Source organism: Staurois parvus, unplaced genomic scaffold (genome assembly GCF_062004578.1).
Source record: "Staurois parvus isolate SC_StPar_1 unplaced genomic scaffold, SC_StPar_1.0 ptg002301l, whole genome shotgun sequence".
NCBI lineage: Eukaryota > Metazoa > Chordata > Amphibia > Anura > Ranidae > Staurois > Staurois parvus.
In genome coordinates this window covers 64860-90868 of record NW_028320097.1, presented here as the reverse complement: position 1 = coordinate 90868, position 26009 = coordinate 64860, and the positions used below count along the sequence as shown (strand labels likewise).

Below are 26009 nucleotides of genomic sequence, written 5' to 3'. Positions count from 1 at the left end.
CTTTTCCTTAGTGGAATGCACCCAGCTGGTGTGTCGGTGGGAGATCCGGTGCTGCGGACCGGGAAACCTCTCTCGGTAGAGTTGGGCCCTGGCATTATGGGAAACATCTTTGATGGGATCCAACGTCCTTTGAAGGATATTTCAGACCTGACAAAAAGTATTTACATCCCTCGTGGTATTAATATCAACGCTCTGTCCAGAGATATTAAGTGGGAATTTATTCCAGACAAAAACATCAGGGTAAGTGCAAAGAGTGGGTGGGCTGGGATGAGGATCACCCAAGAGTGGGTGGGGCTTACATATCTACCAACAGTGGGTAGGATAGGATAAGTTACTGTCAAGAGTGGGTGTTATATGAGGGGTATAGTGGATGTAAGGGGTGGGGAGGGGAGAGTTTCTGTCAGGAGTGGATGTAAGGATTGGGGAGGGAAGAGCTTCTGTCCAGAGTGGATGTAAGGGGGGGGGGGAATTTTTTTCAGTTGTTGGTATAATAGGAGGTAAGTGCCAGTGGCTGGTGAAGTGGGGGGTAAGTGTGTGTCAGGAATGGGTGTAATGTTGGGTATGTTGAGATAAGTGTCTGCCAGGAGGTGGTGGGTGGGGATAAGTGCTTGCTTAGGGTAGGTATGTTGTTTTACATGGCAGCCTGGAGTGGGTGGGTTGGTAGTCTATCATGAGTAAAGTGAGTAGAAGGCCCACCATCCATTCTTACTCTGCATGGTTGCACTTTTTTAGGTTACAGGTTAATATGTGCATTTTACATTTATATTATACTGTAGCATTGGGGGGACAGAAATCCAGCTTGTCCAGGTGATGGTTCTCCATAGATTGTTGGCCAGGGCTGTCTGTTGGTACCCATACACCTGGAACTCATCTAGACAGGGTGATGATCAATCTTATATCTGTAAATGTTTGAAGAATGGATAGGTGGGCTCAGTGAGAGTGAATATGACCTATAAATGATTCTTCTTCTCCAGCCTGGTAGTCATTTGACTGGAGGGGATATCTACGGGAGTGTCACAGAGAATTCTCTCATCAATCACAAAATCATGGTGCCCCCTCGAAGCTGTGGAACTGTTACCTACGTCGCCCCCCCTGGGAACTATGACATTTCAGTGAGTTACTGTGGAAAGTGTTTATACTTTATAATGTCCTCTACCTCTAGTTTAGGGTTAGCATCTATGATTTCCCTAAGCCAAGTCCTTGCACATAGGCATCCTCTACATTGGAGGTCAGAGGACAATTTCATCCATATTCTGAGTCAGGAAGTTTCTTTGAGTTATTTATGTTTAGAGTATCATTTTGCCTTCTCTAGGATGTCGTTCTAGAATTGGACTTCGAAGGCATCAAAGAAAAGCTGACCATGGTACAGGTGTGGCCAGTGCGGCAGATTCGACCAACTGCTGAGAAGCTTCCAGCCAACTACCCACTGCTAACTGGACAGAGAGTCGTGGATGCCCTTTTCCCGTAATGTCCTCTACTGGATTTCAAAGCTTTCTAAGACTTATTTCTGATTAGCCATCACAAACCCCTAAAGCCTCCAATCAGATGTAGACTTGTTCTCCATTTGTCATTTGCAAGGGAAGGTCTGGATCTGATTCTGACAGCATAGAGGCAACGTAAGACAAACAAATAAGACTGGTTCAATGTCCAGACAGATCAGCTGTCTAAAGACTCCCTTTGTTGGCAGAATTGTGACAGATATTGGAGGTTTGGTATATTTCCCACCATCTATGGACAACCTGAGAGTGTGAAAGCTCCATACAGGTGGTGGACCAGCCTTTGTATAACTCTATCTTCCATCTAGCCCTAACCCTAAGCAGTTTAACCTTCCAGATTGATTTTGATGTTCTTTGTCCCATCACCCAACAGATATACATGTTTTCTTTCTTAGATGTGTCCAAGGTGGAACCACAGCAATCCCTGGTGCCTTCGGCTGTGGGAAGACTGTGATCTCTCAAGCTTTATCCAAGTACTCCAATAGTGATATCATTGTTTATGTGGGCTGTGGAGAGAGAGGTAACGAGATGTCTGAGGTGCTGAGAGACTTCCCAGAGGTAAGACATTTCTCCGGCAACTAATCAAATCTCCTTAACCGATATGGTGGACTCATCCCAAAAATTCAATTTTTTTCAGCTTACCATGGAGGTTGATGGGAAAACTGAGACAATCATGAAAAGGACAACTCTGGTGGCAAACACATCCAACATGCCAGTAGCAGCCAGAGAGGCCTCAATCTACACAGGTGAGCCCATGTCTAATATATATGTAAGTATGTGGAATATTAAAGGAAGTCTTTAGTAAATGGACATTCCATTGGTCTGCTTTGTGTCTAGTTAGATAAATGTGTGCTATAGTAGTCACTGTATTGATGCTTCCAGCCCCTCCAATCACCTACAGATAAACCATTTATCATCCTCAAACATGAGTGAGTCTGCTTTTGGCTCAAACCAAACAATTTTCAGTGTCTGCCGTATCCTACTGAACATAAACTAAGTCTTGTCATGAGCCAGAAAGAGTTTTCAAAATCTGAGATGGACTGAAGATAATACATGATGACTCCCCCCCCCCATTCTCATCTCAGCCTGAATCCTAACCCTAAGTCTATTCTCAAAAAGGAATCACCTTGTCTGAATATTTCCGAGATATGGGTTACAACGTCAGTATGATGGCAGATTCCACTTCACGATGGGCCGAGGCGCTGAGAGAAATCTCTGGTCGTTTGGCAGAAATGCCAGCTGGTAAGAATCATTCATCTAATTCCATGCAATCAGTTTTCTAGCTCTCTGATAGTGAAGGAAAATGGGCAAAATGACCACCATAGTTTCCACCCCTCCCACAATGGAGAGATTTCATGCAGTAGTTTGTGTCTGTGCCCCTCCCACAATGGGGAGATCCCCCCCGTTTGTGTTTCTGCCCCTCCCACAATGGGGAGATTCCTCCCAGCAGTTTGTGTCTCTGCCCCTCCCATGATGGGAAGATTTCCCCCACCCAGCAATTTGTTTCTCTGCCCCGCCCACAATGGGAATATTCCCCCCCAGTTTGTGTCTCTGCCCCTCCCACAATGGGGAGATTTCCTGCAGTAGTTTGTGTCTCTGCCCCTCCCACAATGGGGAGATTCCCCCCCAGCAGTTTGTGTCTCTGCCCCTCCCACAATGGGGAGATTCCCCCCCCCCAGCAATTTGTGTCTCTGCCCCTCCCACAATGGGAAGATTCCCTCCAGTTTGTGTCTCTGCCCCTCCCACAATGGGGAGATCCCTCCCCCAGTTTGTGTTTCTGCCCCTCCCACAATGGGGAGATTCCCCCCAGCAGTTTGTGGCTCTGCCCCTCCCACAATGGAGAGATTTCATGCAGTAGTTTGTGTCTATGCTCCTCCCACAATGGGGAGATTCCCCCCCAGTTTGTGTTTCTGCCCCTCCCACAATGGGGAGATCCCCCCCAGCAGTTTGTCTCTGCCCCTCCCACAATGGGGAGATTTCCCCCCAGAAGTTTGTGGCTTTGCCCCTCCCACAATGGGGAGATTTCCCCCCAGAAGTTTGTGGCTCTGCCCCTCCCACAATGGAGAGATTTCATGCAGTAGTTTGTGTCTCTGCTCCTCCCACAATGGGGAGATTCCCCCCCCCCAGTTTGTGTCTCTGCCCCTCCCACAATGGGGAGATTTCCCCCCAGAAGTTTGTGTCTCTGCCCCTCCCACAATGGGGAGATTTCCCCCCAGAAGTTTGTGGCTTTGCCCCTCCCACAATGGGGAGATTCCCCTCAGAAGTTTGTGGCTCTGCCCCTCCCACAATTGGGAGATTTCATGCAGTAGTTGGTGTCTCTGCCCCTCCCACAATGGAGAGATTTCATGCAGTAGTTGGTGTCTCTGCCCCTCCCACAATGGGGAGAGGTCCTGCAGTAGTTTGTGTCTCTGCCCCTCCCACAATGGGGAGGTTTCCCCCCAGAAGTTTGTGTCTCTGCCCCTCCCACAATGGGGAGATTAGATAAGGTGCCGCTCACACAGCTGAGCTCCACCATTGAAATGACAGCAGTTGGGTGGCAGCCATTGTATTGGATGTCCAGTGGCAGCAGAAGATCACCCCTTTGGCCTTCTCATGTGTAAATGATTTGTCTTACAGATAGCGGTTACCCGGCATACCTCGGTGCCCGTTTGGCCTCCTTCTATGAGCGGGCGGGAAGAGTCAGGTGCCTGGGAAGTCCTCAAAGAGAAGGCAGTGTCAGCATTGTTGGAGCGTGAGTGGATACATCTGTGTAGCAGCCGCCATATTTGCCGATCTATAATCCAGGCCATCCTAACCATCAGTAAATGAGCAAACCTGCTGTACCGAGTGGACATTCCCTCCATCTCATGCCGGGACTGGGGGACCATGCTGCTACCTCAGTTCATGTATATTAAAATGCTTGTTGTACGCAGCATGGGCTGGATTTATAGAACATTCGCAGAACTATTTGTTCTATTAAATGCTATGCATGTTCATTCTATGTGAATGGAGGTAATCTTGTACCAGGATATTGTATCTCCAAGTCGAATGTTATTCATTCATCTGGAATAGAGGGATGCCAGAAAATAACACATTATGACCACTGGATGGAACTGATGAATATAGGAAAGATTTATTTGTTTCCTATGATCAACAGCTCCATCTTGTGTCCATATTGTGGTATTTTCCTGATTCACTCTATTCTGTATGAATGAATAACCTTCCAGCTGGAGAGAATATAGTCTAATAACATTCAATTTTGCCCCCAGAAAGAATGTGTATGCAGTATTATGGGATCATAGTTAAGAAAACGTTTCCCAACTACACTATGACCAACCATTATTGGTAGGAGGTTCTGCAGCTCTGGAGCTTGTAGAGTTCCATTATATGGAATGGGGTGGAGTGACTCCTTAATAGTTTGAGGCCTTTGCCTAGTTTGCATTACTAATAGGTCTCAATTGTAATAATTTCTCTTCACAGCGTGTCCCCACCTGGTGGTGACTTCTCCGATCCAGTCACATCAGCCACTCTGGGTATTGTGCAGGTAGGCATCTACAGCATGGCATCCACCAAAGCAGGAACCAAACTCACTGAACAGAAGTACTGGTACAAAGGAGATACGGGGCCCATGCCTAGTCTATGTCATCATTTCCCCTTGGGTCAAGGTTAGAGCTAGAGTTGTAACTAAGGCTTAGAGTTAGGAATTAGGGTTAGAGTTAGGGTTGGGGGTATAGTTAGGGTTAGAATTAGGGTTTGGGGTTATAGTTAGGGTTAGATGTAGGGTTTGGGGTTATAGTTAGGGTAAGAATTAGGGTTTGGGGTTATAGTTAGGGTTAGGGTTGGGGGATATAGTTAGGGTTAGAATTAGGGTTTGGGGTTACAGTTAGGGTTAGAGTTAGGGTTTGGGGTTATAGTTAGGGTAAGAATTAGGGTTTGGGGTTATAGTTAGGGTTAGAATTAGGGTTTGGGGTTACAGTTAGGGTTAGAGTTAGGGTTTGGGGTTATAGTTAGGGTTAGAGTTAGGTTGGGGGTTATAGTTAGGGATAGAATTAGGGTTGGGGGATATAGTTGGGGTTAGAATTAGGGTTTGGGGTTACAGTTAGGGTTAGAGTTAGGGTTTGGGGTTACAGTTAGGGTTAGAATTAGGGTTTGGGGTTACAGTTAGGGTTAGAGTTAGGTTGGGGGTTACAGTTAGGGTTAGAATTAGGGTTGGGGGATATAGTTGGGGTTAGAATTAGGGTTTAGGGTTATAGTTAGGGTTAGAGTTAGGGTTGGGGGTATAGTTAGGGTTAGAATTAGGGTTTGGGGTTACAGTTAGGGTTAGAGTTAGGGTTTGGGGTTATAGTTAGAATGGGGTTAGGGTTTGGGGTTACAGTTAGGGTTAGAGGTTATAGTTAGGGTTAGAATTAGGGTTAGGGGTTATAGTTAGAATGGGGTTAGGGTTTGGGGTTACAGTTAGGGTTAGAGGTTATAGTTAGGGTTAGAATTAGGGTTTGGGGTTATAGTTAGGGTTAGGGGTTATAGTTAGGGTTAGAGTTAGGGGTTAGAATTAGGGGTTAGGGTTTGGGGTTAGAGTTAGGTTGGGGGTTAGAATTAGGGTTAGAGTTAGGGTTATAGTTAGGGTTTAGGGTTAGAGTTAGGGTTGGGGGTTAGAGTTAGGGTTAGAGTTTAGGGTTAGAGTTAGGGTTATAGTTAGGGGTTAGAGTTAGGTTGGGGGTTAGAATTAGGGTTAGAGTTTAGGGTTAGAGTTAGGGTTATAGTTAGGGGTTAGGGTTTGGGGTTAGAGTTAGGTTGGGGGTTATAGTTAGGGTTAGAGTTAGGTTGGGGGTTAGAATTAGGGTTAGAGTTTAGGGTTAGAGTTAGGGTTGGGGGTTAGAGTTAGGGTTATAGTTAGGGTTTAGGGTTAGGGTTATGTTGGGTTACATGTCATTTATCATACTGGCTACTCATTGTTTGTTTGAGTTTACCAGGCAGTGCCCAGCACTGTGTACGAAGTAGAATGTATTATTGTATGTTACGGGGATGATATGTAAAGCTTAATCCTCTCTTTTGTGCCCTGATAGGTGTTCTGGGGTCTAGACAAGAAATTGGCCCAAAGGAAACATTTTCCATCTGTGAATTGGCTCATCAGTTACAGTAAGTACATGAGGGCACTGGACGAATTTTACGAGAGGAATTTTGCTGAACTGGTACCACTCCGAACCAAAGCCAAAGAGATCCTTCAGGAGGAGGAAGACCTAGCAGAGATTGTCCAGCTGGTGGGAAAGGTGAGACCATGCAAACATTATACATTAGATGTGTTCTGCATGTACTGCCCTCTCCAAACAAAAACATATTTTCTATGTGATCTATAGGGGACATTTGAGGTCTATGGAGGTCATATGAGGTTTGTGGGGAATATGTGAGGACTGTGGAGGACATGCAAGGTCTGTGGGCAACATGTGAGGTCTATAGAGAACATGTGAGGTTTATGGGAATATGTGAGGACTATGGAGAACATACAAGGTATAAGGGGGATATGTGAGATCTGTGGAGGACTTGTGTGGTATATGGGGGATATGTGAGGTCTGGGGATAACATGCAAGGTATATGGGGGGATACAGTGGGGCAAAAAAGTATTTAGTCACCACCAATTGTACAAGTTCTCCCACTTACAGAGATGAGAGAGGCCTGTAATTGGCATCATAGGTAGACCTCAACTATGAGAGACAAAATGAGAAAACAAATCCAGACAATCTCATTGGCTGATCTGGAAAGAATTTATTTGCAAATTATGGTGGAAAATAAGTATTTGGTCTCCTACAAACAAGCAAGATTTCTGGCTCTCACAGACCTGGACCTTCTTCTTTAAGAGGCTCCTCTGTCCTGCACTCATTACCTGTATCAATGGCACCTGTTTTAACTTGTTATCAGTATAAAAGACACCTGTCCACAACCTCAAACAGTCACACTCCAAACTCCACTTTTGTGAAGACCAAAGAGCTGTCCAAGGACACCAGAAACAAAATTGTAGACCTGCACCAGGCTGGGAAGACTGAATCTGCAATAGGCAAGCAGCTTGGTGTGAACAAATCAACTGTGGGAGCAATAATTAGAAAATGGAAGACATACAAGACCACTGATAATCTCCCTCCATCTGGGGCTCCACGCAAGATCTCACCCCGTGGGGTCAAAATGATCACAAGAACGGTGAGCAAAAATCCCAGGACAACACGGGGGGACCTAGTGAATGACCTGCAGAGAGCTGGGACCAACATAACAAAGGCTACCATCAGTAACACACTATGCCGCCAGGGACTCAGATCCTGCAGTGCCAGACGTGTCCCCCTGCTTAAGCCAGTACATGTCCGGGGCCCGTCTGAAGTTTGCTAGAGAGCATTTGGATGATCCAGAAGAGGATTGGGAGAATGTCATATGGTCAGATGAAACCAAAATAGAACTGTTTGGTAGAAACACAACTCGTCGTGTTTGGAGGAGAGAGAATGCTGAGTTGCATCCAAAGAACACCATACCTACTGTGAAGCATGGGGGTGGCAACATCATGCTTTGGGTCTGTTTCTCCGCAAAGGGACCAGGACGACTGATCCATGTACAGGACAGAATAAATGGGGCCATGTATCGTGAGATTTTGAGTGCAAACCTCCTTCCATCAGCAAGGGCATTGAAGATGAAACGTGGCTGGGTCTTCCAACATGACAATGATCCCAAACATACCGCCTGGGCAACGAAGGAGTGGCTTCATAAGAAGCATTGCAAGGTCCTGGAGTGGCCTAGCCAGTCTCCAGATCTCAACCCCATAGAAAACCTTTGGAGGGAGTTGAAAGTCCGTGTTGCCCAGCGACAGCCCCAAAACATAACTGCTCTAGAGGAGACCTGCATGGAGGAGGAGATCTGCATGGAGGATGGGCCAACATACCAGCAACAGTGTGTGCCAACCTTGTGAAGACTTACAAGAAACGTCTGACCTCTGTCATTGCCAACAAAGGATACATAACAAAGTATTGACATGAACTTTTGATATTCCCTTATTTTCCACCATAATTTGCAAATAAATTCTTTCCAAATCAGCCAATTTGATTGTCTGGTTTTTTTTTCTCATTTTGTCTCTCATAGTTGAGGTCTCCCTATGATGCCAATTACAGGCCTCTCTCATCTTTTTAAGTGGGAGAACTTGCACAATTGGTGGCTGACTAAATACTTTTTTGCCCCACTGTATGTGAGGTCTGTGGAGGACATGTGAGGTGTTTGGGGGACATGTGATGTCTGTGGAGTACATGCTTGATATGTGAGGGATATGTGAGGTCTGTGGAAGACAAATGAGACCTATGGAGGTCATGTGAGGTCTATGGGGCATATGTGAGGTCTGTGGAGGACATGTGAGGTATATGGGGGATATGTGGGGTCTGTGGAGGACATGCAAGGTATATGTGAGGACATGTGAGGTATATAGGGAATATGTGAGGTTTGTGGACGACATATGAGATCTATGGAGGTCATGTGTCAGGGCAGGGCTGTGGAACGGACAGGTAGGCCTAGTGGCAGGGTAACGCACTGGCTGACGACAACCACCACCAACAGACTGAAGTCCCTCAGGGCGCGGAGTCTAAGTCCCAGGCTGCCCTTCACCAGGGCCCCTGATGGTGGGGATGGACTTGACGCAACCAGGGACCAGGTCGCGGCCCCCGAGACACCCCAGCTGCGGTAATGGCCGCCGCCAATGGCGTGTAGTTGGTGAGAATGACAATAGCGTAGTCAGACAAGCCGGGTCAATAACAACGGGACAAAACAGTACAGAACAGTAGACAGAGAATCACAGGTCACGGGCCGGGTTCAGCAACGGAAGGTCAGATCAAAGGGAAACGCAGAGAATGGTCTTAGTCACAAGCCGAGTCAGAATACCAGAAGAGTCACGAGCGTATACACAGAGCTGTAGCAAGACAAAGACACAAGACACAAGTGCAAAGAGCATGTGCAGATCCCAGGCTTATATGTACTCAGCCACACCCCTCTGGGGGATGGACCTCAGAGACCTGAAGGCATAAAAGATTCCCATCATGCTCAGCAGAAATCCAAGATGGATGCTAGCACATGGAGTAACATAACCTCTGGGAAAAGGTAGGACCTTGACAGTACCTCCTCCTCAAGGGCCCCTCCCCCTCCGCGGCTCAACAAAAGGTTTCCAAGGAAAGCGGGTATGAAACGCGCGGAGGAGGGCAGGAGCATGGACATCCGCGGAAGGAACCCAGGAACGCTCCTCGGGACCATAACCGCGCCAATGAACCAGGAACTGTAATCGGCCGCGCACCAATCGAGAGTCCAGGATCCGGCTCACCTCATACTCCTCATGACCGTCAACCCGAATGGGACGGGGCCGAGGCAGAGAGGTAGTGAAGCGATTGCAGATCAGAGGTTTCAACAGTGATACATGAAAGATATTGGAGATCCGCATCCCAGGTGGAAGGGCAAGGGCATAGGCCACCGGATTCACCTTGCGGAGAATGCGAAAAGGACCGACAAAACGGGGAGCTAGTTTGGGTGTGGGCACCCGAAGATTGAGGTTACGAGTAGACAACCACACCCGATCGCCGACCTGGTATGAAGGAGCGGGCAACCGTCTGCGATCAGCCTGGAACTTCTGACGCTGAGCCGAGTCCCTCAAAGCCCTCTGGATCTGCCCCCATGAAGAACGCAGGGCAGCAAGATGGTCCTCCACAGCCGGAATGTCCTGTGGTGAGAACCTCTCAGGTAATACCGCGGGTTGGTACCCATAGTTGGCCATGAAGGGGGACATCCCGGAGGAGGAGTTGACCGCTGAGTTCCTGGCAAACTCAGCCCAAGGCAGGAGATCGGCCCAATCGTCCTGATGGTCCGAGATATAACACCGAAGGAATTGTTCTAAGGCCTGATTGGAACGCTCCGCAGCCCCATTGGACTGCGGGTGGTAGGCTGAAGAAAAGGAGAGACTAATGCCCAACTGGGAGCAGAAGGCGCGCCAGAATCTGGACACGAACTGACTCCCGCGGTCCGAGACAATCACCTTGGGCAACCCATGCAGGCGAAAAATCTCCCTGGAAAAGACCGTGGCCAGTTCTTGCGCTGTTGGTAATTTCCTGAGTGGAATACAATGGCACATTTTGGAAAAACGATCGACGACCATGAGGATGACCGTATGGCCCCGAGACACAGGGAGGTCTACAATAAAGTCCATGCCCAGGTGTGACCAAGGACGCTCCCCATTGGGAATGGGTTGCAGAAGACCCATTGGAAGATGCCGTGGAGATTTATTCTGGGCACAGATCGAACATGCCGCTACATAAGAGGCGATGTCGGCACGGAGAGTTGGCCACCAGAACAACCGAGAGACGACCCAAGACAACTGGTTCCTCCCCGGATGCCCGGCAGTTTTGGAGTTATGGTAGGTACGCAGCAGACGGGTGCGCAACCCCTCGGGTACAAAACATCTACCCTCCGGTCTCTCGGGAGGAGCGTCAGTTTGAGCCGCCAAAATCTGCTCCCCAAGGGGAGAAGTCAGACTGGTACGAATGGCAGCCAGGATATGATCCGGAGGTATGACCGAGGTTGGCTCAGAGTCCTCCCTGGACAACTCAGAGTATTGCCGCGATAATGCATCAGCCCTGACATTCTTGGAACCAGGCAAATAGGAGACCACATAGTTGAACCGTGACAAGAACAAGGCCCATCTGGCTTGACGGGGTGTCAATCTTTTGGCCTCCGAAAGATAAGTCAGGTTCTTATGATCGGTAAGAATGAGGACCGGAACTGCGGAGCCCTCGAGCAGGTGCCTCCATTCCTTGAGAGCCAGAATGATTGCCAACAACTCCCTATCTCCAATCTGGTAGTTGCACTCTGCAGAGGAAAGCTTCCTGGAGTAGAACCCACAGGGAAGTAGGGGTCCATCGGGCGACCGACGTTGAGACAGGAGAGCGCCTACTCCTGTCTCGGATGCATCAACCTCAAGAACGAAGGGCAATCCAGGATTGGGATGAGACAGTATCGGAGCCGAAGCGAAGGCGGATTTCAGAGCCTCAAAAGCTACGATGGCCTCGGATGGCCACTCGTGAGGATTGCTGCCCTTCTTGGTTAGGTCTGAGAGAGGTTTTGCCAGCGTGGAGAAATTTCTGATGAATTTCCGATAGTAGTTGGCAAAACCCAAAAAGCGCTGAATGGGCCGAAGGCCATTGGGACGAGGCCACTGCAGAACTGCCGAAACCTTCTGAGGGTCCATGGAGAATCCCTCCGCAGAAATGATGTAGCCTAAAAAGGCAACTTGGGATCGATGGAATTCGCACTTCTCAAGTTTACAAAAAAGTTCGTTCTCACGTAATCGTTGCAGCACCTGCTTGACATCCTGGATATGGGACTCCATGGAGGCAGAGTAAACCAGGATGTCATCCAAGTAAACTACCACGCACTGCTGCAACAAGTCACGAAGGACATCATTTATGAATTCCTGAAAAACTGCGGGCGCGTTACACAACCCGAAGGGCATCACCAGGTATTCGTAGTGACCGGTTCTGGTGTTAAACGCGGTCTTCCACTCATCCCCCTGTTTGATCCGTACGAGGTTGTACGCCGCCCTAAGGTCAAGTTTGGTAAAGACTGTTGCCCCCTTAAGGCGGTCGAACAACTCAGTAATCAAGGGAATCGGGTAGGCATTCTTAGTGGTGATTCGATTGAGACCCCTATAATCGATGCAAGGCCTCAATTCACCACCCTTCTTCTTTACAAAGAAAAAGCCCGCTCCTGCTGGGGAAGTAGACTTACGAATGTGCCCCCGGGAAAGCGCATCCGCAACGTACTCCTCCATGGCCTTATTCTCCGCAACCGAGAGAGGATACACCCTGCCACGCGGAGGAGTGGCACCGGGTTGCAAGGATATGGCGCAGTCGTAAGGACGATGAGCAGGTAAGGCACCAGCGCGTACCTTATCAAACACGTCCTGGTACTCCCCATAATCAGTGGGCAACGCAGAGTCTGAGGAGGCACACAACACCTTAACCGGCCCACGGATGCACCCGGCCCCACACTGTGAAGACCACGAGAGAATCTCGGCAGTTTGCCAATTGAAGGTTGGATTGTGCATCTGGAGCCAGGGATACCCCAAAACCACCGAATAGTGCGGAGAAGAAATCACCTGGAAACAGGCCAACTCCCTGTGAACAGCCCCAATAGCTACTTCAACTGGCATAGTCTCGTGGGTAACCTGCGGTGGTTGCAGGGGCCTGCCATCTATCGCCTCGAGAACCAATGGGGTAACTCGAGCCTGCAGGGGAATGGAGTGCTGGGCAGCAAACGAGCTGTCCATAAACAACCCGCCAGCCCCAGAATCTACCAACGCCTGGGCCGTCACCGAGCCCTCTGCCCAAGAGAGGACAACGGTGATCAGTGGCTTATCTCTGCGGAACGCCGGGGACGAGGAGACTCCACCCAAGATCTGTCCCCGACAGGATCTCAGGTGCGAGCGTTTCCCGGACGGACCGGACAGGACTGCCGAAAGTGCCCACCAAGACCACAGTACAGGCAGCGACCCTCCCGACGCCGAGCGGCTCGCTCTCCCTCGGAAAGGCGAGCAAACCCCAGCTGCATGGGCTCACCACCAGACAATCTATCCCCAGGAGGCGTGGGAGGAGAGGGAGGAATGGGTGGGATAGAAAACGCAGGTGCCAGTCGATTGGAAGGCCTCCGCAGGCGTTCCTTGAGTGAAGGCCTCTCCCTGAGCCTGGTATCAATCAGGATCAGGAAGGAAATTAGTGCTTCCAGCTCCACAGGCAATTCCTTGGCTGCGATCTCATCCTTCAATGCATCAGAAAGACCCTGAGAAAACGCAGCCACCAGAGCCTCATTGTTCCAACCCACCTCTGCTGCCAGGGTACGAAACTCTATGGCGTACTCGGCCACGGTCCGTGAACCCTGATGCATAGACATGAGCAGCTTGGCAGCCGAGGCGGAGCGAGCCGGTACATCGAATACCCTACGGAAGGCATCGACAAAACCGGAAAACTCGTGAATCACGGGGTCATTCCTCTCCCATACGGGATTCGCCCAGGCCAAGGCCTTGTCTGAGAGTAGTGAGATGAGGAAACCCACCTTTGACCTCTCAGTCGGAAAAGCGTAGGGGATTAATTCAAAGTAAATCCCCACCTGGTTAAGGAACCCACGACACTGACTCGGCTCACCCCCAAAGCGCTGTGGAAGAGGGGCTGAACCGGTCATACCTCTGGACACCGCGGGTGCCGCATCAGCCGCGGCGGTAGGCACAGCAAGCGGAACAGCAGCGGGAGCGACCACCGGAGTGACAACCGGCCTAATAACACCAGGAGTAAGGTGCGCGGTGCGTGCCAGCAGAGTTTGCAACGCCTGAGCGAACTGATCCAACAGGAGATCCTGTTGATCCAGTCTGGCAACCAACATAGGAAGTGAAGGCGTACCTGCACCGTCAGGATTCATGGCACTTGTGTAATGTCAGGGCAGGGCTGTGGAACGGACAGGTAGGCCTAGTGGCAGGGTAACGCACTGGCTGACGACAACCACCACCAACAGACTGAAGTCCCTCAGGGCGCGGAGTCTAAGTCCCAGGCTGCCCTTCACCAGGGCCCCTGATGGTGGGGATGGACTTGACGCAACCAGGGACCAGGTCGCGGCCCCCGAGACACCCCAGCTGCGGTAATGGCCGCCGCCAATGGCGTGTAGTTGGTGAGAATGACAATAGCGTAGTCAGACAAGCCGGGTCAATAACAACGGGACAAAACAGTACAGAACAGTAGACAGAGAATCACAGGTCACGGGCCGGGTTCAGCAACGGAAGGTCAGATCAAAGGGAAACGCAGAGAATGGTCTTAGTCACAAGCCGAGTCAGAATACCAGAAGAGTCACGAGCGTATACACAGAGCTGTAGCAAGACAAAGACACAAGACACAAGTGCAAAGAGCATGTGCAGATCCCAGGCTTATATGTACTCAGCCACACCCCTCTGGGGGATGGACCTCAGAGACCTGAAGGCATAAAAGATTCCCATCATGCTCAGCAGAAATCCAAGATGGATGCTAGCACATGGAGTAACATAACCTCTGGGAAAAGGTAGGACCTTGACATCATGTGAGGTCTATGGGGGATATGTAAGGTCTGCAGAGGACATGTGAGGTATATGGGGAATATGTGAGGTCTGTGAAGGACATGTAATGTATTTGGGGGACATGTGAGGTCTGTGGAGGACATGCAAGATATATGGGGGATATTTGAGGTCCGTGGAGGAAATGTGAGGTCTATGGAGGTCATGTGAGGTCACTGGGAGACATGTGAGGTCTACGGAGGTCATGTGAGGTCTGTAGGGAATATGTGAGGTCTATGGGGGACATGTGAGGTCTGTGGAGGACATGCAAGATATATGGGAGATATGTGAGGTCTGTAGAGGCCATGCAAGGTATTTGAGGGACATGCAAGGTATATGGGGGAAATGTGAGGTCTGTGGAGGATATGTGAGGTCTGTGGAGGACATGCAAGGTATATGGGGATATATAAGGTCTGTGGAGGACATGTGAGGTCTGTGGAGTACATGTGAGGTATACAGGGTATTTGTGAGGTCTATGAAGGTCATGTGAGGTATATGAGGAACATGTGTGGTCTATGGGGGATATGTGAGGTCTGTAGATGACATGCAGGATATATGGGGGATATGTGTGGTTTGTGGAGGACATATGAGGTATCTGGGGGATATGTGAGGTCTGTGGAGGATGTGTGAGGTATTTGGAGGACATGTGAGGTCTGTGGAGAACATGTGAGGTCTATGGGGGATATGTGAGGTCTGTGAGGTATTTAGGGGGACATGTGAGGTCTGTGGAGGACATGTGAGGTATATGGGCAATATGTGGGGTCTGTGAAGGATGTGTAAGGTCTGTAGAGGACATGTGAGGTCTATGGTGGACATGTGAGGTCTATGTAGGTCATGTGAGGTCTATGGGGGACATGTGAGGTCTATGGGGGACATGTGAGGTCTATGTGGGATTAATGAGGTCTGTGGATGACATGCAGGGTATATGGGGGATATGTGTGGTCTGTGGAGGACATGTGAGGTATCCGGGGGACATGTGAGGTCTGTGGAGGATGTGTGAGGTATTTGGAGGACATGTGAGGTCTGTGGAGAACATGTGATGTCTATGAGGGATATGTGAGGTCTGTGAAGGACATGTGATGTCTCTGGGGGACATGTGAGGACTGTAGAGGACATGCAAGGTATTTGGGGGACATGTGAGGTCTGTGGAGGACATGTGAGGTATTTGGGGGGCATGTAAGGTCTGTGGAGGACATGTGAGGTATATGGATGATATGTGGGGTCTGTGAAGGACATGTGTGGTCTGCAGAGGACATGTGAGGTCTATGGAGGACATGTGAGCTCTATGGAGGTCATGTGAGGTCTATGGGGGACATGTGAGGCCTATGGAGCATATATGAGGTCTGTGGAGGACATGTGAGGTATATGGGGGATATGTGAGGTCTGTGGGGGACATGTGAGGTATTTGGGGGAACACGTGAGTTTCATGGGGGATATACTATGAGGTCTTTGGGGACATGTGAGGTATTTGGGGGAACATGTGAGTTTTATGGGGGATATACTATGAGGTCTTTGGGGACATGTGAGGTATTTGGGGGAACATGTGAGTTTTATGGGGGATATACTATGAGGTCTTTGGGGACATGTGAGGTATTTGGGGGGACATGTGAGTTCTATGGGGATATACTATGAGGTCTTTGGGGACATGTGAGGTATATGGGGGATATGTGAGGTCTGTGGGGAACATGTGAGATATATAGGAGATATGTGAGGTTTTTGAGGGACGTGAAGTCTATGGGGGATCTTGGAAAAGAAATGCCCGCAGCGATAAAAGAAGAAAAGAATTAGCGAAGGGCAGGCATGACTAGGCCCAGAGTGGGAAGGAAGACGTGTGAGGGTTAATGATTGTTTAGAGTTGGTAAAGGATAGCTGGGGGATCTGGTTGGTAGAGGAGAGTGTAGGTGGGGTCTCCTGCACTTTAGGGTGGGGTGTTCTGGGGAGGGGCGTCAGTTGGGAGCTGGACGTGGGAGAGAGAGCTTGCCTCCCGCCCTCCCTGTTTGGTGAATGTTGTGTTCCTCCTGGGGGGGTAATTTGGTTCCTGGGCGGTGGTTGGTCTTTGGAGGCGGTTCTTATCTTGGAGGTACAAAATGGTGTGGGACCCATCGTTGGTATGGTGTGCCCGGGAACATTCCCAGTTAACCGAGGTTTAACTGGAAGGTGATGGTGCTGCACTGCGGACGGTATGGTTGTCTCCGAGCTGGTTGGTTGCGGCTGGAGGCCTAGTGGAATATGGTTGTCCGCTGGTGCATTTCGGATGGTTTTGGGGGTGCCTTCAAATACCAACGACAACTCTTTATGTTTTCTGTTATAAGGAATGGTTGATGTGTTTAAACTTGATTTGGTAATAAAAGGCCGTGTTGGCCATTGTACTCCAAAATTGGTGTTGTGTTTTCTGTAAGTATAGTACGTAAAGGGGATTGGTATGGAAGGGTAAAGGGTAACGGTGGTGTAGTGGGGTCTGGATGAACCTAATTCGGATGCACTAGTCATGTAATGTCTTTGTCTTGTAGGCCTCGCTAGCAGAAGGTGATAAGATCACCTTGGAAGTTGCTAAACTCATAAAGGATGATTTCCTCCAGCAGAATGGCTACTCTGCCTATGACAGGTATCAGCAACCTTTTTAAGCTCAGGTTAAAGGGGCACTCTGATGTCAAACAATGGATATTGTGGCCTGCATTGGGGTGGAAGTGTTTTATCTAATATTACCTAAAGATACTTTCTGTGTTCAGTGGAAAGAAGTGAATACAACATGAATGGGGCTCTGTATGTGGTATACAGGAAGGGCGTAGTTGTGGGAGGGGCTGTGGGGGACTGACCATCTATATACACGCAGTGAATATTGCATGTAAGCTTTAGTAAAAGTGATGTTGTTGCTGTAGCAACCAATCCGTCGTCACCTTTTAAAGCAAACACTTTATCAGGTTATTATGGGATACTATGAATATGACAGGAGCCCAGTTTTGGGTTTTATTGTATTAGAATTGGTGTCTGATACCCCTCGGCTTTACACCCCCAAGATGAAGGGGATCTATACTATGGACGTCATCACCCGGTCAATGGGACCACCACAAACACAGCTCTTCCATTCTATCACAGATTCTGTCCTTTTTACAAGACGGTGGGCATGCTGCAGAACATGATCGCCTTCTATGACATGGCACGACATGCGGTGGAAGCCACGGCTCAGTCAGAAAACAAAATAACCTGGACGATAATTCGGGAACAACTCGGGGACATCATGTACAAACTCAGCTCCATGAAATTCAAGGTGATTGATGGGTTGTGCTGGAAATGGGGACATTGAACATGGCAGAGAGCGTTCTACACCAGGCAGAAGATGAGGGGGACATAGTGGTCAGAAATTGGGGATCCCTCTAGGGGTACACCCCTCTAATCCAGTCATGGGGCTCCAATTACTTCATTATTTCCTATTTGCCGCACTTCAGTCATTCTTATTCAGTTCTTGGCTATTGAATTCTGATTGGACTGTAAATGCTGAGCAGAATATCCACCAGATACAACTATTCCAGGAGGAAGTGGAACGAGATCCCAACTTCAGTTATTGATTTGCATTCAAAATATTTATTGGAAGAAAGTTAATTGTGTTGCAATCAATAGGAAAGTTTTACTGAATTCTCCACTTACTGTCCAGACACCTATTATTAGCAGGAAATACTACTCGAGGGGTCCCATGTGGCTGGTTTACCCCAGATTCTAGGCTAGAGTAGATCCCTCAGATACCAGTGTTGGGGTGTATCTGCCAAAATACCAGGATTAGGGTGGATCTTCCCAGATACCAGGATTAGGGTGGATCTTCCCAGATATCAGGATTAGGGTGGATCTTCCCAGATATCAGGATTAGGGTGGATCTTCCCAGATATCAGGATTAGGGTGGATCTTCCCAGATACCAGGATTAGGGTGGATCTTCCCAAATACCAGGGTTAGGGTGGATCTTCCCAGATACCAGGATTAGGGTGAATCTAGACAGATACCAGGATTAGGGTGGATCTAGACAGATACCAGGATTAGGGTGGATCTGTCCAGGTGCCAGAATTAGGGTGGACCTTCCCAGATACCAGGATTAGGGTGGATCTTCCCAAATACCAGGATTAGGGTGGATCTGTCCAGGTGCCAGGATTAGGGTGGACCTTCCCAGATACCAGGATTAGGGTGGATCTTCCCAGATGCCAGGATTAGGGTGGATCTTCCCAAATAGCAGGATTAGGGTGGACCTTCCCAGATACCAGGATTAGGGTGGATCTGTCCAGGTGCCAGGATTAGGGTGGACCTCCCCAGATACCAGGATTAGGGTGGATCTGTACAGGTGCCAGGATTAGGGTGGACCTCCCCAGATACCAGGATTAGGGTGGATCTGTACAGGTGCCAGGATTAGGGTGGATCTTCCCAAAAACCAGGATTAGGGTGGACCTTCCCAGATACCAGGATTAGGGTAGATCTTCCAAATATTTGATTTAGGATAAGGGTGTGTAAGGGGGCTTGTGGTTGGCTTTGTATAGGCTCAGGAAAGTACAAGCCCCCATCTTCTTTGATACAACAAGCCACTTGCTGGTATCCCTCTACCTCCGCTACCTCCGCTACCTCCTCTACCTCCTCTACCTCCGCTGCCTCCGCTGCCTCCGCTGCCTCCGCTACCTCCTCTACCTCCTCTACCTCCACTACCTCTGTGTAACTGTCAGGGCAGGGCTGAGGAACAGACAGGCAGGCCTAACAATGTAACGCACTGGCTGACGACAACCACCACCCACAGACCGAAGTCCCTCAGGGCGCGGAGTCTAAGTCCCAGGCTGCCCTTCACCAGGGCCCCTGATGGTGGGGATGGACTTGACGCAGCCAGGAACCAGGTCGCGTCCCCCGAGACACCTCAGCTGCGGTAATGGCCGCCGCCAATGGCGTGTAGGTGGTGGAAGAAACAAAAGAGTAGTCAGACAGGCCGGGGACAACAACAGCAGGACAAAACAGTACAGGACAGCAGACGAGAATCACAGGTCATGAGCCGGGTTCAGCAACAGAGGGTCAGATCAAAGGAGAATACAAAGAATAGTCGAGTCACAAGCCGAATCAGATACCAGGAGAGTCACGAGAGTCAGAACAGAGTAATAGCAACACAAAGACACAAGACACAAGTGCAAAGAGCATGTGCGGGCCACAGGCTTATATGTCATCAGCCACGCCCCTCTGGGGGATGGACCACAGAAACCTGAAGGCATAAAAGGATTCCCACCATGCACAGCAGAATCCAAGATGGACGCCAGCACATGGAGTAACATAACCTCAGGGAAAAGGTAGGACCTTGACAGTAACTCAGTACCAGAGGCCTTCCATGACATCCTGGCCATTAGCCTTTACATTCATAAATAAAGGAATATCCACAGTAGTAGAATAGTTTCTGCATTTACTGATGTTTATGAGAAGATGGCAGTACAAGTCATATCACATAGACATACTTCTGGGTCTCCTGACATTCCTTTGCCAATCACATATAGTGGGCGATCCATAGCAGTCATAATGTGAAAGCAGCACACAGCACATCACCTTTAAGCCATCTCCTCTTTGCACAGTGTCACCCATTCCCAGGGTCATTATTACTCACTCAGAGGGCTCTGACCTGCTCACTAGGCTCTAAGCATCCAGCTCAAAACTCCCTGCATGTCATTCCAGAGACAGGACTGCTGCAGCTGCTCATCTAGTTCCTGTGCACTAATCTCAGGTCCTCGCAGGGGACAGAACTCACAGCAGAGGAACACTTGGCCTGGTATGGCCTTTTGCAACCCTCTCTAGCCGCCACCAAGCATACGAAACAGGATGACTACAGCTGGCTCTTCTGGGTGAAGAACAAACTCATCCTGTCCTCTGCCCTGCCCAGGGCCTCTACTCTAACGCCCTACATCTGCTTGCTGGTGGACTATCTGCTCCCATGCCCCATCTGCCTTGGGTTCCTACCAACCTGGCATAGGGTTAGGTAACCCACTGACTTATCCATGACGTCATTACGGGAGGGCTCTAGTTAGGGTTAGGTAACCCACTGACTTATCCATGACGTCATTACGGGAGGGCTCTAGTTAGGGTTAGGTAACCCACTGACTTATCCATGACGTCACTACGGGAGGGCTCTAGTTAGGGTTAGGTAACCCACTGACTTATCCATGACGTCACTACGGGAGGGCTCTAGTTAGGGTTAGGTAACCCACTGACTTACTCATGACGTCACTACAGGAGGGCTCTAGTTAGGGTTAGGTAACCCACTGACTTTCTCATGATGTCATTAGTGGAGGGCTCTAGTTAGGGTTAGGTAACCCACTGACTTACCCATGACGTCATTAGTGGAGGGCTCTAGTTAGGGTTAGGTAACCCACTGACTTTCTCATGATGTCATTAGTGGAGGGCTCTAGTTAGGGTTAGGTAACCCACTGACTTATCCATGACGTCACTACAGGTGGGCTCTAGTTAGGGTTAGGTAACCCACTGACTTACTCATGACGTCACTACAGGAGGGCTCTAGTTAGGGCTAGGTAACCCACTGACTTACTCATGACGTCATTACAGGAGGGCTCTAGTTAGGGTTAGGTAACCCACTGACTTACTCATGACGTCACTACAGGAGGGCTCTAGTTAGGGCTAGGTAACCCACTGACTTACCCATGACGTCATTACAGGAGGGCTCTAGTTAGGGCTAGGTAACCCACTGACTTACCCATGACGTCATTACAGGAGGGCTCTAGTTAGGGTTAGGTAATCCACTGACTTACTCATGACGTCACTACAGGAGGGCTCTAGTTAGGGTTAGGTAACCCACTGACTTTCTCATGACGTCATTAGTGGAGGGCTCTAGTTAGGGCTAGGTAACCCACTGACTTACCCATGACGTCATTAGTGGAGGGCTCTAGTTAGGGCTAGGTAACCCACTGACTTACCCATGACGTCATTACAGGAGGGCTCTAGTTAGGGTTAGGTAACCCACTGACTTACCCATGACGTCATTAGTGGAGGGCTCTAGTTAGGGTTAGGTAACCCACTGACTTACTCATGACGTCATTACAGGAGGGCTCTAGTTAGGGTTAGGTAACCCACTGACTTACTCATGACGTCACTACAGGAGGGCTCTAGTTAGGGTTAGGTAACCCACTGACTTACTCATGACGTCACTACAGGAGGGCTCTAGTTAGGGTTAGGTAACCCACTGACTTACTCATGACGTCACTAGTGGAGGGCTCTAGTTAGGGTTAGGTAACCCACTGACTTACTCATGACGTCACTACGGGAGGGCTCTAGTTAGGGTTAGGTAACCCACTGACTTATCCATGACGTCATTACGGGAGGGCTCTAGTTAGGGTTAGGTAACCCACTGACTTATCCATGACGTCATTACAGGAGGGCTCTAGTTAGGGTTAGGTAACCCACTGACTTATCCATGACGTCATTACGGGAGGGCTCTAGTTAGGGTTAGGTAACCCACTAACTTACTCATGACGTCACTACGGGAGGGCTCTAGTTAGGGTTAGGTAACCCACTGACTTATCCATGACGTCATTACAGGAGGGCTCTAGTTAGGGTTAGGTAACCCACTGACTTATCCATGACGTCATTACGGGAGGGCTCTAGTTAGGGTTAGGTAACCCACTAACTTACTCATGACGTCACTACGGGAGGGCTCTAGTTAGGGTTAGGTAACCCACTGACTTATCCATGACGTCACTACGGGAGGGCTCTAGTTAGGGTTAGGTAACCCACTGACTTTCTCATGATGTCATTAGTGGAGGGCTCTAGTTAGGGCTAGGTAACCCACTGACTTACTCATGACGTCACTACAGGAGGGCTCTAGTTAGGGTTAGGTAACCCACTGACTTATCCATGACGTCATTACGGGAGGGCTCTAGTTAGGGTTAGGTAACCCACTAACTTACTCATGACGTCACTACGGGAGGGCTCTAGTTAGGGTTAGGTAACCCACTGACTTATCCATGACGTCATTACAGGAGGGCTCTAGTTAGGGTTAGGTAACCCACTGACTTATCCATGACGTCATTACGGGAGGGCTCTAGTTAGGGTTAGGTAACCCACTAACTTACTCATGACGTCACTACGGGAGGGCTCTAGTTAGGGTTAGGTAACCCACTGACTTATCCATGACGTCACTACGGGAGGGCTCTAGTTAGGGTTAGGTAACCCACTGACTTTCTCATGATGTCATTAGTGGAGGGCTCTAGTTAGGGCTAGGTAACCCACTGACTTACTCATGACGTCACTACAGGAGGGCTCTAGTTAGGGTTAGGTAACGCACTGACTTACTCATGACGTCACTACAGGAGGGCTCTAGTTAGGGTTAGGTAACGCACTGACTTACTCATGACGTCACTACAGGAGGGCTCTAGTTAGGGTTAAGTAACCCACTGACTTACTCATGACGTCACTACAGGAGGGCTCTAGTTAGGGCTAGGTAACCCACTGACTTACTCATGACGTCATTACAGGAGGGCTCTAGTTAGGGTTAGGTAACCCACTGACTTACTCATGACGTCATTAGTGGAGGGCTCTAGTTAGGGTTAGGTAACCCACTGACTTACTCATGACGTCATTACAGGAGGGCTCTAGTTAGGGTTCGGTAACCCACTGACTTACTCATGACGTCACTACAGGAGGGCTCTAGTTAGGGCTAGGTAACCCACTGACTTACCCATGACGTCACTACAGGAGGGCTCTAGTTAGGGCTAGGTAACCCACTGACTTACCCATGACGTCATTACAGGAGGGCTCTAGTTAGGGTTAGGTAACCCACTGACTTACTCATGATGTCATTACAGGAGGGCTCTAGTTAGGGTTAGGTAATCCACTGACTTACTCATGACGTCACTACAGGAGGGCTCTAGTTAGGGTTAGGTAACCCACTGACTTTCTCATGACGTCATTAGTGGAGGGCTCTAGTTAGGGTTAGGTAACCCACTGACTTACTCATGACGTCATTACAGGAGGGCTCTAGTTAGGGTTAGGTAACCCACTGACTTACTCATGACGTCACTACAGGAGGGCTCTAGTTAGGGTTAGGTAACCCACTGACTTACTCATGACGTCACTACAGGAGGGCTCTAGTTAGGGTTAGGTAACCCACTGACTTACTCATGACGTCACTACAGGAGGGCTCTAGTTAGGGTTAGGTAACCCACTGACTTACTCATGACGTCACTACAGGAGGGCTCTAGTTAGGGCTAGGTAACCCACTGACTTACCCATGACGTCACTACAGGAGGGCTCTAGTTAGGGTTAGGTAACCCACTGACTTACTCATGACGTCATTAGTGGAGGGCTCTAGTTAGGGTTAGGTAACCCACTGACTTACTCATGACGTCATTACAGGAGGGCTCTAGTTAGGGTTAGGTAACCCACTGACTTACTCATGACGTCACTACAGGAGGGCTCTAGTTAGGGCTAGGTAACCCACTGACTTACTCATGACGTCATTAGTGGAGGGCTCTAGTTAGGGCTAGGTAACCCACTGACTTACTCATGACGTCATTACAGGAGGGCTCTAGTTAGGGCTAGGTAACCCACTGACTTACTCATGACGTCATTAGTGGAGGGCTCTAGTTAGGGCTAGGTAACCCACTGACTTACCTATGATGTCATTAGTGGAGGGCTCTAGTTAGGGCTAGGTAACCCACTGACTTACTCATGACGTCATTACAGGAGGGCTCTAGTTAGGGTTAGGTAACCCACTGACTTACTCATGACGTCATTACAGGAGGGCTCTAGTTAGGGTTAGGTAACCCACTGACTTACCCATGACGTCATTAGTGGAGGGCTCTAGTTAGGGTTAGGTAACCCACTGACTTACTCATGACGTCACTACAGGAGGGCTCTAGTTAGGGCTAGGTAACGCACTGACTTACTCATGACGTCATTAGTGGAGGGCTCTAGTTAGGGTTAGGTAACCCACTGACTTACTCATGACGTCACTACAGGAGGGCTCTAGTTAGGGCTAGGTAACCCACTGACTTACTCATGACGTCACTACAGGAGGGCTCTAGTTAGGGCTAGGTAACGCACTGACTTACCCATGACGTCATTACAGGAGGGCTCTAGTTAGGGCTAGGTAACCCACTGACTTACTCATGACGTCACTACAGGAGGGCTCTAGTTAGGGTTAGGTAACCCACTGACTTACTCATGACGTCATTACAGGAGGGCTCTAGTTAGGGTTAGGTAACCCACTGACTTACTCATGACGTCACTACAGGAGGGCTCTAGTTAGGGTTAGGTAACCCACTGACTTACCCATGACGTCATTAGTGGAGGGCTCTAGTACCGGGGACCTAGCACCTGATTACACTGTTCTCCGCTACTACACACTATATTGGAATAGCGCCACCTATTGGCAGACTAGCTAACTTCACCTACTTATACTTGGATCACTAATAGGAACATAAATCTCTGGTTTATCCATCATTGGTCATTATGTACAGAATACGGCGGGACCTTCCATGTCCTGGTTACAGAAAGGATGGATGTTCTAGGGTTAGGCGCTAGGCCTGATCTTCCATGTTCTAGGGTTAGGCGCTAGGCCTGATCTTCCATGTTCTAGGGTTAGGCGCTAGGCCTGATCTTCCATGTTCTAGGGTTAGGCGCTAGGCCTGATCTTCCATGTTCTAAGGCTACACTTAGTCGTGTTTTTGGGATAGAGAGGTCAATAGTGCATGAATTTGTATGCGGCATTTAACTCATGAACATGCAATTCACAAAAAAGAGCAATAAATACCGCATGAGCTCAGTATTTTTTTTTTCAGTATGTAACGTATGTTTTGGCGAGTTATTTAACGCAGTCCAGACCTCGGAGCGAACATTCGCAGTGATATTCCCACCACTAAATGTGACACCTAGCTGTCCCCACACTATGCTATATTATAGGAGATTCATACCTACGGGTGCCTTTTGGGTGGGTCCTCTGCACGGCCTGACCAATCTGATTGGCAAGATAAAATACTGAGTCCTGATAAAGAACCAGTTTTTGTGGTGGGGGAGGGGAGGTAAGACTGATCCAGGAGATTTCATCCACTCCACCTTTCTTCTCAGGATCCCCAAAAGGATGGAGAAGCCAAGATTAAAGCCGACTACGCCCAGCTGTATGAGGAGATGCAGACGGCATTCCGCGGCCTGGAGGACTGAGAGCTCCGCCCATGAGGAGCTGGAGGAGTATTCTATATGTATGAAGATCCTGAGATTGGGATAAAATATCAGAGATTGGACTCCGTGGTCACCACAAGCTGCATCGCCCTCGGACTGATGACCCCCATGATATGCAGGAATAAAGATCATTGTCCATATCAATACGTGGAGATCAGCTTGTTGGAGAGTTTTACATGTAACAATAAAGACAATTTCCACAACCATAAAA

The 26009-nt window shown here is 49.1% G+C and overlaps 1 protein-coding gene across 1 annotated transcript; it reads left to right on the top strand.

Annotated features, from left to right (window-relative positions):
• On the top strand, positions 1-26009 carry ATP6V1A (ATPase H+ transporting V1 subunit A). Its single transcript, XM_089665708.1, has 12 exons — positions 1-240; positions 975-1112; positions 1313-1464; positions 1892-2054; positions 2134-2242; positions 2616-2738; positions 4113-4227; positions 4956-5019; positions 6539-6742; positions 17115-17209; positions 17701-17872; positions 25688-26009. Exons 1-12 carry the CDS (start codon positions 16-18, stop codon positions 25778-25780), a joined length of 1653 nt encoding a protein of 550 aa, XP_089521834.1. The 5' UTR covers positions 1-15; the 3' UTR covers positions 25781-26009.

Coding starts and splice junctions, on each gene's coding strand:
- ATP6V1A (XM_089665708.1), top strand. CDS start 16: ATGCACCCAGCTGGTGTGTCGGTGGGAGATCCGGTGCTGCGGACCGGG. Junction 2,243..2,615: donor AGAGGCCTCAATCTACACAG/GTGAGCCCATGT, acceptor ATTCTCAAAAAG/GAATCACCTTGTCTGAATAT. Junction 17,873..25,687: donor TCAGCTCCATGAAATTCAAG/GTGATTGATGGG, acceptor CTTTCTTCTCAG/GATCCCCAAAAGGATGGAGA.